General features: G+C 43.8%; 1 protein-coding gene across 2 annotated transcripts; it reads right to left on the reverse strand.

Moving 5' to 3' along the window:
• Positions 1–1795: 1795 nt before the first annotated feature.
• LOC308406444 (uncharacterized protein) lies at positions 1796–4247 on the reverse strand. Of its 2 annotated transcripts, XM_080897470.1 has the most exons (6): positions 4027–4247; positions 3763–3824; positions 3229–3397; positions 2975–3119; positions 2343–2451; positions 1796–1963 (listed from the first exon to the last, which is right to left on the reverse strand). In XM_080897470.1, exons 3-6 carry the CDS (start codon positions 3296–3298, stop codon positions 1838–1840), a joined length of 450 nt encoding a protein of 149 aa, XP_080753596.1. In that variant the 5' UTR covers positions 3299–3397; positions 3763–3824; positions 4027–4247; the 3' UTR covers positions 1796–1837. The 2 variants fall into 2 exon arrangements, with proteins under 2 accessions (XP_080753596.1, XP_080753595.1); XM_080897469.1 differs by lacking the exons at positions 3763–3824; positions 4027–4247 and having other exon boundaries at positions 3229–3741.
• Between the last annotated feature and the right edge of the window lie 7592 nt (positions 4248–11839).

The raw sequence follows: 11839 nt of genomic DNA on the forward strand, positions 1-11839 counted from the left end.
ATGTTCAGTCAGTCTGACAGAGAAACCAACAACACTGACTGTGAGTGCAGAACAAGAGTCAGACAAACAAGTCTGTACAAGACTCGCGCCCAAGACTGGGAAACAAAGAAGTGTGAAGGTCAGAGGATAATGAATCCAGAGACAGTCCAGCATTGAGCTGATCCTTCCATATTTCCCCTCCAGCTCACAGAGGCACAGCTGACTCAGAGACTTTGACCACAGAAGAAAAAGAAAATGGGACTAATGCTGTGTTTCTACTTCCTGCTCTGTCGACTGTGGAAATACAGTTTCGTGACTCTGGCAGAGGAATCCACGTGGTCACATGACAGGATGTGCACATTGATAACGTACTTCAGAGAGGTGGGCCTAAGTTTGTGTCTGGGCATATCTTTGTAATCAAATGCAGACAGTGCTGTTCATGCAATGTTATTCATGTGAGACCAACGTTGAGTTTGTGCTGCAGGAGGACATGGATGCACAGTGAAGTGAAGGAACCTGCACACGAGCGGCCCATTCTGTCATCAACAACATTTTTCCCATACACTGTCATTTGGATCAATAGTTCGTCCCATAGAAACTTTCACAGGGTGACAGATAATCATCTCACCTGATGGCAACAAGTTAAGATCTGACCCGATCCCTCAGAACACTCCCTCATCGTATGATGTGTCCACTGAGCTCAGCTGATAAATGTCTTCATCGATAGTTCTGCATTTGGACTTTAGATACCGAGCACAGACACCAGGGGGCGTCCAATCAAAACGCTCGAGCCCTGCAAAGCCTGAGCCATGAAATAACTGCCAGGAAATTAAATGAAATCTTAAAAATGTCATTTGTAAATAAAGAAGTATTAGTTTTAATGTGAGAATGTCCCTCCCACTTTGCTTCATGTCTGTGTTCAGTTACCTGTCCCCAGGTGAGGGGCGCACCCTACTATCAGCAACAGGGGGCGGAGTCCACTACAAGCCTCCCTGCAGGTGTTAATGATGTTTTTTCCTGAAGGGGTAAAATAACTTGAAACATCTGCCAAACTAAAACTCGAGGAGTTTCAGTCCACAAGAATCGCTGTGATTCTCTTACCTCTGCAGAGAGGAAGATGACTCGGAGACTCTGAGGATAGAAGGAGGATGAACACTCACCTGGTTTTCCTCCTCCTCTATCACGGAGTCTGAATACTTCCTGTTTCTCCCTCACCTGTACAGAATGGCTCCTCCCCTCTGTAGTTCCAGGTAAACATGTGGTAAAACACAGGATGTATGTAACACAGACCTAAGGGTGCTATCTTTATCTTTAAATTGCTTACTGATGGAGTTTTCTAATAGCTTTGATGAAGCCGGGGGTCCCTGAGCCCAAATAATGATTTAATAATCATCAACCCCAATCCGTTTGACACTGAAAGGTTTTATTAGTTTATGATTTTATGAAACCTCCATCCTCTGAACAGGCTCTCAGTCACACACAGACATGTGTAAGAACTGATATAATTTCATCTTGTTTTCAGTAGTCACTGTGTGAACAGCATTTCCCATAAGCCCACAGACATCCAGGGTTACAGCTGTCAGTGTAATGTGAAGAGAGGAAGTGGTGGTGTCTCTGTTCCACAGCAGGGACCTTAGTTCCCACAGACATGCAGACTGTCATCTTTCCTCGTGTCAGAGACGCCTTTAAGAAAGGAGATCCGTAGACATTCTTGTGTATATGAATGTGTGCAGACGTTTGTCTGAAGCTTACAGTCAGTGGGGTGTTTGTTGTGAAGTCTGGAGCCTCCAAGTGGAAGAAAAGACACATCACAGTCTGTGTGAGGGTGGCCTTTATTATCAGGAACTTTGAATCATGTTTACTGGTTCATCATTCGACAGGATCCCAGGTGGCAGTTATCAGAGACTAAGTTGTAGTTGGGTCCTCCAGCACTCACGAAGTCTGAAACTGTCTTTGAACCCTGGAATTCTCTAGAACTGACAGGCTGCAGACAAAAACGAGACAGAAGGTCAGAAAGAATCAAAAGTAAATGTTTGGATTAAAACTCTCACTGAAAGTTTCACGTCAACACAAATTCCAAGAAGAATCAGCGTGCAGGAAATAAAGTGTCTGTTTGTAATTGGGAGTCTGCAGGATCTCGTTTTGGGTTGTTTTTGCCAAACATCTCCTTTTCACTTTGGTCTGGTTCCAATGGTTTCTGTTGGCCACCAGTATACACACCAGCAACGAGCTGAAGGTATTTACTTTTTTTGTCTGTTTTTCCTGACTGTTTGTGGACTTGTTGAACACAATAGAGCCACGTTTCAGAGTTTATGATTAGACTGTAATTAAATGGACATGCTGGTTGTATGTTTGAAGTTTACCGTCCAGGCCGAGCTCATGTGTCGAGCATCAGTCACGACCGTCTGAGAGGATAATCCGAATCCGCCTCCTTTATGGATCAGCCACTGAGAGCCATCATCTAGCGTCACCCTACAAAAGAACGAGAGGTTTGAAGATGCTGCTCTTTGATTTTCACGTTGACGGCTGTCAGAACAATGTTTGTTATTCCAGCACATGTGACGTGTCGACCTCAGTTGGTCTAACACATCTGCTTGCTTTCTGCACAATGAAATCACAACAGCACAGTGATCAGAACGATGCATTTAAGGGTTTCAGCTGTTTGTACAAACTGGAATATGCATTAAAAAAGCTCCACTGTTGTCTTAATGGAACAGTATGATGTTTGTGCCGCCATCCAAAGAAAACATCTGGAGCTTTATTGAATACAAAAATACGACAAACACAAACAAGCAAGCACAGGAAACTGTGACTCTACAGTAACAGTCTCCTCAGTTCCCACACTTACAGTGCCAAACGGCACAGAGGGAACATTTTTGTTTGTTATGTTTCAGAATTAAAGTCAAACTAACTAAAGATCTTCAAAAGCATTGAGATTATTGGTTTCAACTTCTGTTTGTTTGTGGAAATGTTTCTGTGTTCAGTGCGGACCGACCGAACCCCGGAGTGGCTGAGTGGTCCCAGTATAACTGGCGTCCCCTCCAGCGGCCTCTTCATCCTCTCAGCCGTCATCACCGGCGAGTTGTAGAGACGGGTCAGGTCCTGACCGGACAGGTCGTAGTTGTAGTTGCTGTACCCGGCTGACAGAAGGAAACGGGAGGTTTATTGAAACTATGCTCTACAAACATCACGCAGCACCACTGCGAGCGGCTTTAAGCCACACGGCGCTTAAACAAATGAAATACTCACGGCCAGACGAGGCGTCCACAGTCAGAGCCAGCAGGGTCAGCGCAGAGAGCAGCGCTTTGAGGGAAGCCATCGCGGGTTTGTCTCAGTCACAGACGTGCACGTAGCAGATGTGAAATGGTCGACTGCGTTGTGACAACAGACACGGACTGGCTGGAAACAGGGTTTATTCCTATAAAACAGAGTGCAGCAGCAAAATCAGTGTCACACAGCGGCAGCAGGCTTCTCCTCACCCAGTGTGGAGTCCGTACAGCTCTGCTTGCATCATATAAAAGAAAATACAACTTATCAAAATAATAATTTTCACAACCGCCACTTCAAAATCAAATATTACAGTGGGGTAAAACAGAGACAATTATGGAATCACTAACAATAACGTATAACATTCAAATTCCCATTAAAATAGGTCAATTGCATAATACATATTCAAACAACTTTTTAACTCTTCCCAACATGGCTGAAGATACTGCTCAGAGCACAGCCTCGGGACATGAGCTCATTATACACATAAAACAAAAACTACACATTTACACATACCTATAAAACAGAGTGCAGCAGCAAAACCAGTGTCACACAGCGGCAGCAGGCTTCTCCTCACCCTGTTTAACACAAGTCAGTTCCACACAAACGGATGATACAACAGATAAAGCGCAGTTCCAAATATCATTTTTCTCACTCAAAGCGATTGAAAACACTTTGAGAGCTTTTAACCCTAGGAGCCAATACTTAACAAAGACAAATACACCGAATTTATATGGATAATTTAGTACAGGGAGAAGAGCTACAGAAAGCGTGCCTCACCAGTGTGGAGTCCGTACAGTAGTGATGTGCGGATCGATCCTGAAATATCGATTCCTCCGATACCAATCATTTATGTTCTAGAATCGATTCTCACATTAAAATATCGATATTTTAGTAATTTAGAGTAAATTTGTAGTTTATCATTAACAGGAACACAGTGGAAAGAAACTATAACATTCGGATTGCCTACATTCAAAGGAACTACTTCCTCTTCCGCCTTTCATAGTCATGTGCGAAATACGGCTGTATAAATGTCTCGCAGCCCCTTGGCGTGCGCACTCACGACAATGGCTGAGCGTAATTGTGCGGACGTATTTTACCTCCACAAACAGCTGAGCCGTGGTTTGCAATAAATGTGGCAAAAAAAGTGAGGTGTTGTGGCCATACTTGCCAACCTTGAGACCTCAGAATTAGGGAGACATTCAAAAGGGCTGTTTGGGCGGATAAATATATTTTACAGGGTTTATTTATCGGATAAAATAGGTTAAATGTCACCGTTATTATTGGCCGGCCCGGAAACAGCGGGGGTGTCCAAATTCAGAGGCTGCTTCCACCTGAGGACCCGGCCTTCGCGGTCTAAAGAAAGCCGGGTAGTACGTCACGAGCTCCCTCGGTGGAGTGAAACTCTGCCGTCTGCTCCTTGCTGTCTAAAATATAACCGGACACTGACGTAAACTCTTCTGTTTAATCAGTTTTCTGTTTGACGTTTATTCAGCTGTGTGAAAACCCCGGAGGAACCCTCCCGAGGGAATAATAAAGTTTAATTTAATTTAATCTAATCTAATAACTTTAATCTCAGCCAAACCGATTTACTCACGAACAAATAAAACACTGAAAAAGCCAAACAAGAACATTTTTAAGTTATCAAAGTGACTTGTACATCATGTTTAACCCGAGTGGTGAAAGACCGCGGGGGTTTGAAGACGATGTGTCGGCTCAGATATTTGAAGTTTACACAGCTACATTCTCACCTGAAAATATGTTAAAAGTTTTTTTGCGACCCAGAAAGAGAAATAAGAGTAATATTAAAACTAAGTCGCTGCCGCCATTGTTGGAAACTGGAATTGGCTGGGCCGCGCTATGAATTCTGCGATATGGTTTTTCAACTTTGTTGTCCGGGTGGAAAATCTGGAGAAAGGTGGTATTCTCCCGGAAAAATCGGGAGGGTTGGCATGTATGGTTGTGGCAACATCACTAACCTTGTCAAACACCTCAGAGTAAATCATATCACAAAATATGACGAGCGTATGTTGAGGCGAACTGAAGAGGAGGAGAGGGACAGGTGCTGCTAGGGTGAGAGTCTCTCACGGAGTCCTTTAGTCCTCCAGGCAGGCAAGGTGTTCAAATAGCACACAACTTTAGTTTTTTTATTTCTATATGATGAACTCTGCATTATTAAGTGATAAGAAGAAGGTATTCTGATGTCCTGTAATCATTATGACGCTATAATTTGAGATACAATAAATAAAATCCGTTTTGTACAAAGTATCGGATCAGTATCGTCGATACCACCCTGAATATTACTTGGTATCGGATCGGAAAGGAAATCAGTGGTATCGCACATCACTACCGTACAGCTCTGGCTAGGAAACCCCACACCCGCAATGTGGCCGCAGGTGGCGTTACACTGATTAATGTCCCACTTCAACAATAACACACGGAACCTTAGTTCCACAAAAATAAAGTTCACACAATAAAAAAGTATAACCTATGTACAATACAGTTTTGAGAATGTTCACAATTCGTACATTATATCTCAGCTACATGCAGCTGAAGTTTCATAGTCCCGACAGCGTGACGGTCTCCCCCCTGCGCTCGTGTTTGTCTCTTGGCAGACGAGCTGGGATTTCCACACTGCTGATGGCAAACAGCAGTTTTCATCATCAGCAGGTCATCGCAGCACTCTGCAGAGAATCAGTTTTCTGTGAGCTGCAGTTCCTCCTTGATGGGCCTCAGACATCCAAAGGGCATGAGCGATTACTGGGCTAATCATTTATTTATGTTCCTGTTTTATTCATCGATTTACTGTCTGAAGTCCACCTCAGCTGCAGGTTATAAACACCATGAATCTTCCTCAGTCATGAGGAGCCCAGGCCCTCACTGCCAGAGGAACTCGGGCTGTTCCCACAGAGTCATCCCGTCCGTGTCCATGTCAGCCCGACAGTTAGAGCAGCTTTGAAGTCTGAAAGGACTCGGGCTGGATCAATGAGCTGCGAGCTTTTGGGGTGTGAACGAGAGTTTGTAAGTGAATTTCGATGCACTCGTTTGGGTAAAACTGCTTCTACAGTCACCTGCAGTGCAGCTAAACTCTCCTCACCAGCTTAGCTGCAGCCGTCCCTGTCCAAAGCTCAACGTTCATGCTGGATGGCGTGACTTCAAAATTTCCTGAGCTGCCAAAAAGCAAACAAACAACCTACACAAAGCTTCTGTCCCAAACAATTATCCCTAATTTTCTGCTCACAGGTTTAAACAGGAGTCAGTGGGTTATGAGCTTCAGAGTAAAGCAGTGTGTATGGGGCTGATGTGCACGCTGCACGAAGATCAGAAACAATGCAAACCCAGCTCACAGGGAAAGGAATCGTTTTTCTACGAACGATTGTTGCAGGGAACCCACTGTCCTGTCTGGCAGTGTGGAAATCAGAATTGTTGTCTGAAGGCCAAACAAAATGCTCAACATGTACATTTGCCCAAGTGGACCATGATGGCATTTACTATAATGGATAATAGATTTAATCTGTTGATATTCAAAGATCTGTTCTTGTTAACCCCATGATGTCCAACTAATCTGTGCAACGGCATAAAGTCTGTTCCTTTGAATATATGTTCCAAGGATTTAATTCCTTTAAAACTCCAGTCAGGGAAGTTGTTCATATTATTGTTCCTTAGTGTGTCAGGACTGTTCCAGATGTTTGTGTGATCATGTGATCAATGAAGACCCAGTGATTTTTACAAACTCCCAGCATGCTGTCAGAGAGGAGCTGATGTTGATGCTTTTAAAGCAAACATGTCATTTTATGTTTCAATGAGTAGTACGTCCGAAATGCCTGTTCTGTCTCTAGACAGGGATCATCTACGGGGGCATCTTTTAACATTCCTCAGATGTATCGTAGCCTGTTGGCTAAGAAGTCTCCCGTTGAAATAAGTTGACATAACATAAAACGTAAAACTGAACACTGCGGTTTTCGTCCCGGTCGTGGAACATTTGGAGAAGGCGTTCGACCGTGTCCCTCGGAGTATCCTGTGGGAGGTGCTTCAGGAGTATGTGGTGTCTGGCCTGTAGCTTCGGGCACATTTGATCCTTATGCAGCCGTTGCAGGAGCTTGGTCTGCATAGCTGGCAGTGTGTCAGACTCATTTCTGGTGGGTGTTGGACTCCACCAGGGCTGCCCTTTGTCACAGATTCTGTTAATAATTTTTATGGACAGAATTTCTAGGTGTAGCCAAGTGGTGGAAGGTTTCCACTTGGGTGGTCTCAGGATCTCAGGTGCCAGCTTCAGTTTGGATTCAGGAGACAGACACTATCTCTACTTTCAAGATTAGGCTTCAAACTTTCCTTTTTGCTAAAGCATATAGTTAGGGCTGGACCAGGTGACCCTGAATCCTCCCTTAGTTATGCTGCAATAGACGTAGGCTGCCGGGGAGTCCCATGATGCACTGAGTTTTTCCTTTCCAGTCACCTTTCTCACTCACTATGTGTTAACAGACCTCTCTGCACCGAATCATATCTGTTATTAATCTCTGTCTCTCTTCCACAGCATCTCTTTATCCTGTCTTCCTTCTCTCACCCCAACCAATCACAGCAGATGGCCCCGCCCCTCTCTGAGCCTGGTTCTGCTGGAGGTTTCTTCCTGTTAAAAGGGAGTTTTTCCTTCCCACTGTCGCCAAAGTGCTTGCTCATAGGGGGTCATATGACTGTTGGGTTTTTCTCTGTATCTATGAAGCGCCTTGAGGCGACTTTTGTTGTGATTTGGCGCTATATGAATAAAATTGAATTGAATTGAATTTTTTGGAGATGATGTGGTTCTGTTTGTGGTTCTGTTTGTGGTTCTGTTTGTGGTTCTGTTCAGGTGATGACCTTCGGCTCGCACTGGAGTGGTTCACAGCCAAGTGTGAAGGGCTGGGAATGAGAATCAGCACCTCTAAATCTGTGGCCATGGTCCTCAGCTCAAAAACGGTGGAGTGCTCTTGGTAGTGACCGAAAGAACAAGATCACGGATACAAGATGTGGAAATGAGCTTCCTCCGAAGGTTGGCTGGCCTCTTCCTTAGAGATAGGGGGAGGAGTTCAGCCTTTCGGTAGGGGCTCAGAGTAGAGCCGCTGCTGCTCCACATCGAAAGGGTCCAGATACAGATTCAGTGTTCATTAACGGATCCACCCCGTTCCACTCCCTCTGCCCTGCCTCCACCTCTATGGCGGTGGGTGCATCCTACAGAGGTGGTGTGAATCTGCCTGCTCCTGTTAGCAGCGATGTGATCACGCTGTGATTGTCCCCGTTAAACACCAGATCGCTTTTCATGTTGTCAGAACTCGATTTTATATTCCTGACAGAAACTCGGCTTCGACCTGGTGAGTCTTCTTGTTTCTCAGAACTCCTTCCTCCCGATTGGTCACTTCTCATCTCTCTGGTAAAGGTGGAGGTCTAGCTTCAATATTTAAAAATGAATTTCACTGTTGGGAACTTTCACCTGTTTTCTACCCCAGCTGTGACTGAACTCCACAGCTGCACTGTGGTGGATCATCCACTGAAATGCTTTAAGGATATTAATCTTGATTTTGCTGACTTGCTGGGGAGTCTTATAATAATAATAATAATAATAAACTTTATTTATAAAGCACACTTAAAAACCAAGGGTATGCCAAGGTGCTTAACAAGTAAGATAGAGTATAGGAGGAGGATAATAGAAATAGGACCAAAGCAAGTACTAAGTATGCAAGCAGGTAGCTGTCAGTGACACACAGGAAAGCAACAGGTACAGAGCAAGCAAGAATTTAAATGAGCATAAAAGTGCATGCTATAAAGTCATAAAAGAAATATTAACTAGAGGGAAAGGCAAGATTGAATAAGTGGGTTTTTAGTCGTGATTTGAACAGTGCAATGGAATCAGATGCGCGGAGGTCGAGAGGAAGGTTATTCCACAGTACCGGGGCAGGCGGAGCAAACGCACGGTCACCCCGAGACTTCAGTCGAGATCTGGGTTGGGTCAGAAGTAGTTGAGTGGCAGATCTGAGTGTTCTAGCAGGAGTATGTGGCTTAAGAAGTTCACTAAGATAACTTGGTGCTAATTTATTAATAGTTTTGAATGTAAGGAGTAATATTCTGAATTGAATACGGTACTTTATGGGCAGCCAATGCAGGCTAGCTAGGACAGGGGTAATATGGCAAAATTTCCTGGTACCAGTCAAGAGGCGGGCTGCTGCATTTGGACTGTTTGCAGTCTAAGAAGAAGAGAAGAGGGAAGACCGTAGTACAAAGAGTTACAATGATCCAGGATATGACCATGTTTTAATTGTTGGTGATTTAAAAGGCCTTCCTCGCCCTTATCGACACTCAGTGGGTGAGCGAGCCAACTCATGGAAAAGGTCACACACTCGATCTGGTGCTGTCAAACGGCCTGAATGTTTGAAATCAAAGACTGTGGGATCATTTCCCTGTGATGCTTAATATGATGTTGTGTAATCCGGAGTTGAACAGCGAGTCAGTTAAATGCATTGACCGCTGTTCACTTTTCCTTTCATTATCTCTGCTCTTTACGATGCCAGCCTACCCGTTAAAGAGCTAGCTGATCTGTAACCCTAACGCACTCTAGGATGAGGGACTCTGCTGCTCCACTCAGGACTAAACGCAGTAAATCATCAACCTTGGCTGAAATAACCCACCTACACTCTCAGTCGTCACACAGAGAGAAAGTAGAAGAAGGACAAACTCCAGGTGTCTTCGGGCATCCTACACGACTACTTATCAAAATATCAGGTCACTTTTAAAGCTGCAAAATCTGCTTTTCTGTCCAACGTCCTTTCTACCAACACTCACAAGCCCCGAGTTCTCTTTAATATTGGTAATTAACCCTGGTGCCACTGTTCCTACAGAGGCTTCCTCTGCACTTTGTGATAACTTTGCAATACTTCAGTGTTAGACCTAGATCCACCTTCTAAGTGCTCTACTGTTTGTCAGCAGTCTGGGACTTTCATTGTCTTACAGGAAGTAATCAGTGAATTGATATGGGCTCAAATTGTGGTCATAAATATTTTGTACTTGTAAATCAGGATTTGTGTGTGTAAAAAAGATTTGTGTGGACTTAGCCAAAAAAATCTGTGTGAAACTCTGCACTCAAGTTTCAAGTTACAAGTACGAATTTTCCTTTCATCTCATTGGCCAATGTCATGTCAATCACAAATTTAACTATCCAATCAGAGAACAGGTGGGTTTGGCTATTGGAGGAGGGTTTCATGGAGCTTCAGGTCTTTGAAGGGAATAAATGCCCTTTTACATGCCAGCCCAGCGTTTTCTTTCATCACCACGAAGGAAAACAGTCTGTGGTCGTCCGAGTTTGGTGATTTTTGTGTCACAGGTCTGCGTGTTTAATACAGGGACTTCCACAGCCTTTTCAACAGCGCTGCGAACCTCAGGGGGGCAGTGTTGTGGAAATGACAGTCTTCACTAGTGGGGATACTTACAAAGCTTTCTTCATTATGAATTAGCATACATGTTTTTATTGAACATTTGAAGAACCAGCAAAAAGAAACAGAAACTCTTGTAGAGGACATAAAGTCAGAGATAGAAACGACAAGGAGCAGGTGCATCTAGTACAGGTAGAGCTGCTGCACACAGAGCCCAGCAGCCAGCAACAAATCCTGGATCCTTGGCTTTTAGTTAGCAGTTAGCATTAGCAGCACATGCTGCGTCCGATGTGAAAGGACTTTTATGCTGCGCACTGTGACTCACAGCCATGGTCCCGGGTCAGCCCTGACTTTGTGTTAAACTAATCCTAAAGTAATGATGTATTTCTAACCACTGATATAGCACAACTTTATCCTTTCAACAGCTGCTGAAAGTTAGGGGACCTAGCTGCTATCGGATATTTATATAGAGATCCTCCAGCTTCAAACTGTATCACCCTTCAAGGACCTGCAGTTCAAAAAAGCCAAACCCATCTGTTCTCTGATTGGATAGTTAAATTTATGATTGACATGACATTGGCCAATCAGACGAAAGGAAGAAAAATAGGGTCAAAATTCGTACTTGTAACTTGAAACTTGAGTGCAGAGTTTCACACACAAGTCCTGATTTACAAGTACAAAATATTTATGACCACAATTTGAGCCCATAAATTAAGACCTTCATATCCCCCTCAGGATGTCCTCCCTTCCCACCTTTTCAAGGAAGCTCTTCATGTTACTGGGGCTAGTATTTTACTTTTAATTAATGCTTCCTTGTCATTAGGTTGTGTACCAGCTGCTTTCAAACATGCTGTTGTGCAAACCAAAAAAACCCAAAAATCTGGATCCAAATGTTCTTTCTAATTACAGGCCAATTTTGGAAACTCCTAGATTTTGGAAGAGGTTGTTTTCAGGCACTTTGTGACATTTCTGAAGAGTTCCAGTCTGGTTTTAAATCTCGTCACAGTGCTGAGACGGCACCTTTACGAGTTTGTATTGACCTTCTTTTTACTGTTGGCTCAGGTTGTTCTGCTGTTTTAGTCCTTTCAGGTTTGGCTGAGCCTTTGACACAGTTGATCATAACATTCGTTTATTGTGACTTGAACACGTTGTTGGTCTTGAGTCACAGTTTTATGATGGTTTAAATCATACCTGTC

Source organism: Rhamphochromis sp. 'chilingali', assembly GCF_963969265.1.
Source record: "Rhamphochromis sp. 'chilingali' genome assembly, chromosome: 11".
Taxonomy (NCBI): Eukaryota; Metazoa; Chordata; class Actinopteri; order Cichliformes; family Cichlidae; genus Rhamphochromis; species Rhamphochromis sp. 'chilingali'.

Coding starts and splice junctions, on each gene's coding strand:
- LOC308406444 (XM_080897470.1), bottom strand. CDS start 3,298: ATGGCTTCCCTCAAAGCGCTGCTCTCTGCGCTGACCCTGCTGGCTCTG. Junction 3,120..3,228: donor TGTGGACGCCTCGTCTGGCC/GTGAGTATTTCA, acceptor TCCTTCTGTCAG/CCGGGTACAGCAACTACAAC. Junction 1,964..2,342: donor ACATGAGCTCGGCCTGGACG/GTAAACTTCAAA, acceptor TTTTGTCTGCAG/CCTGTCAGTTCTAGAGAATT.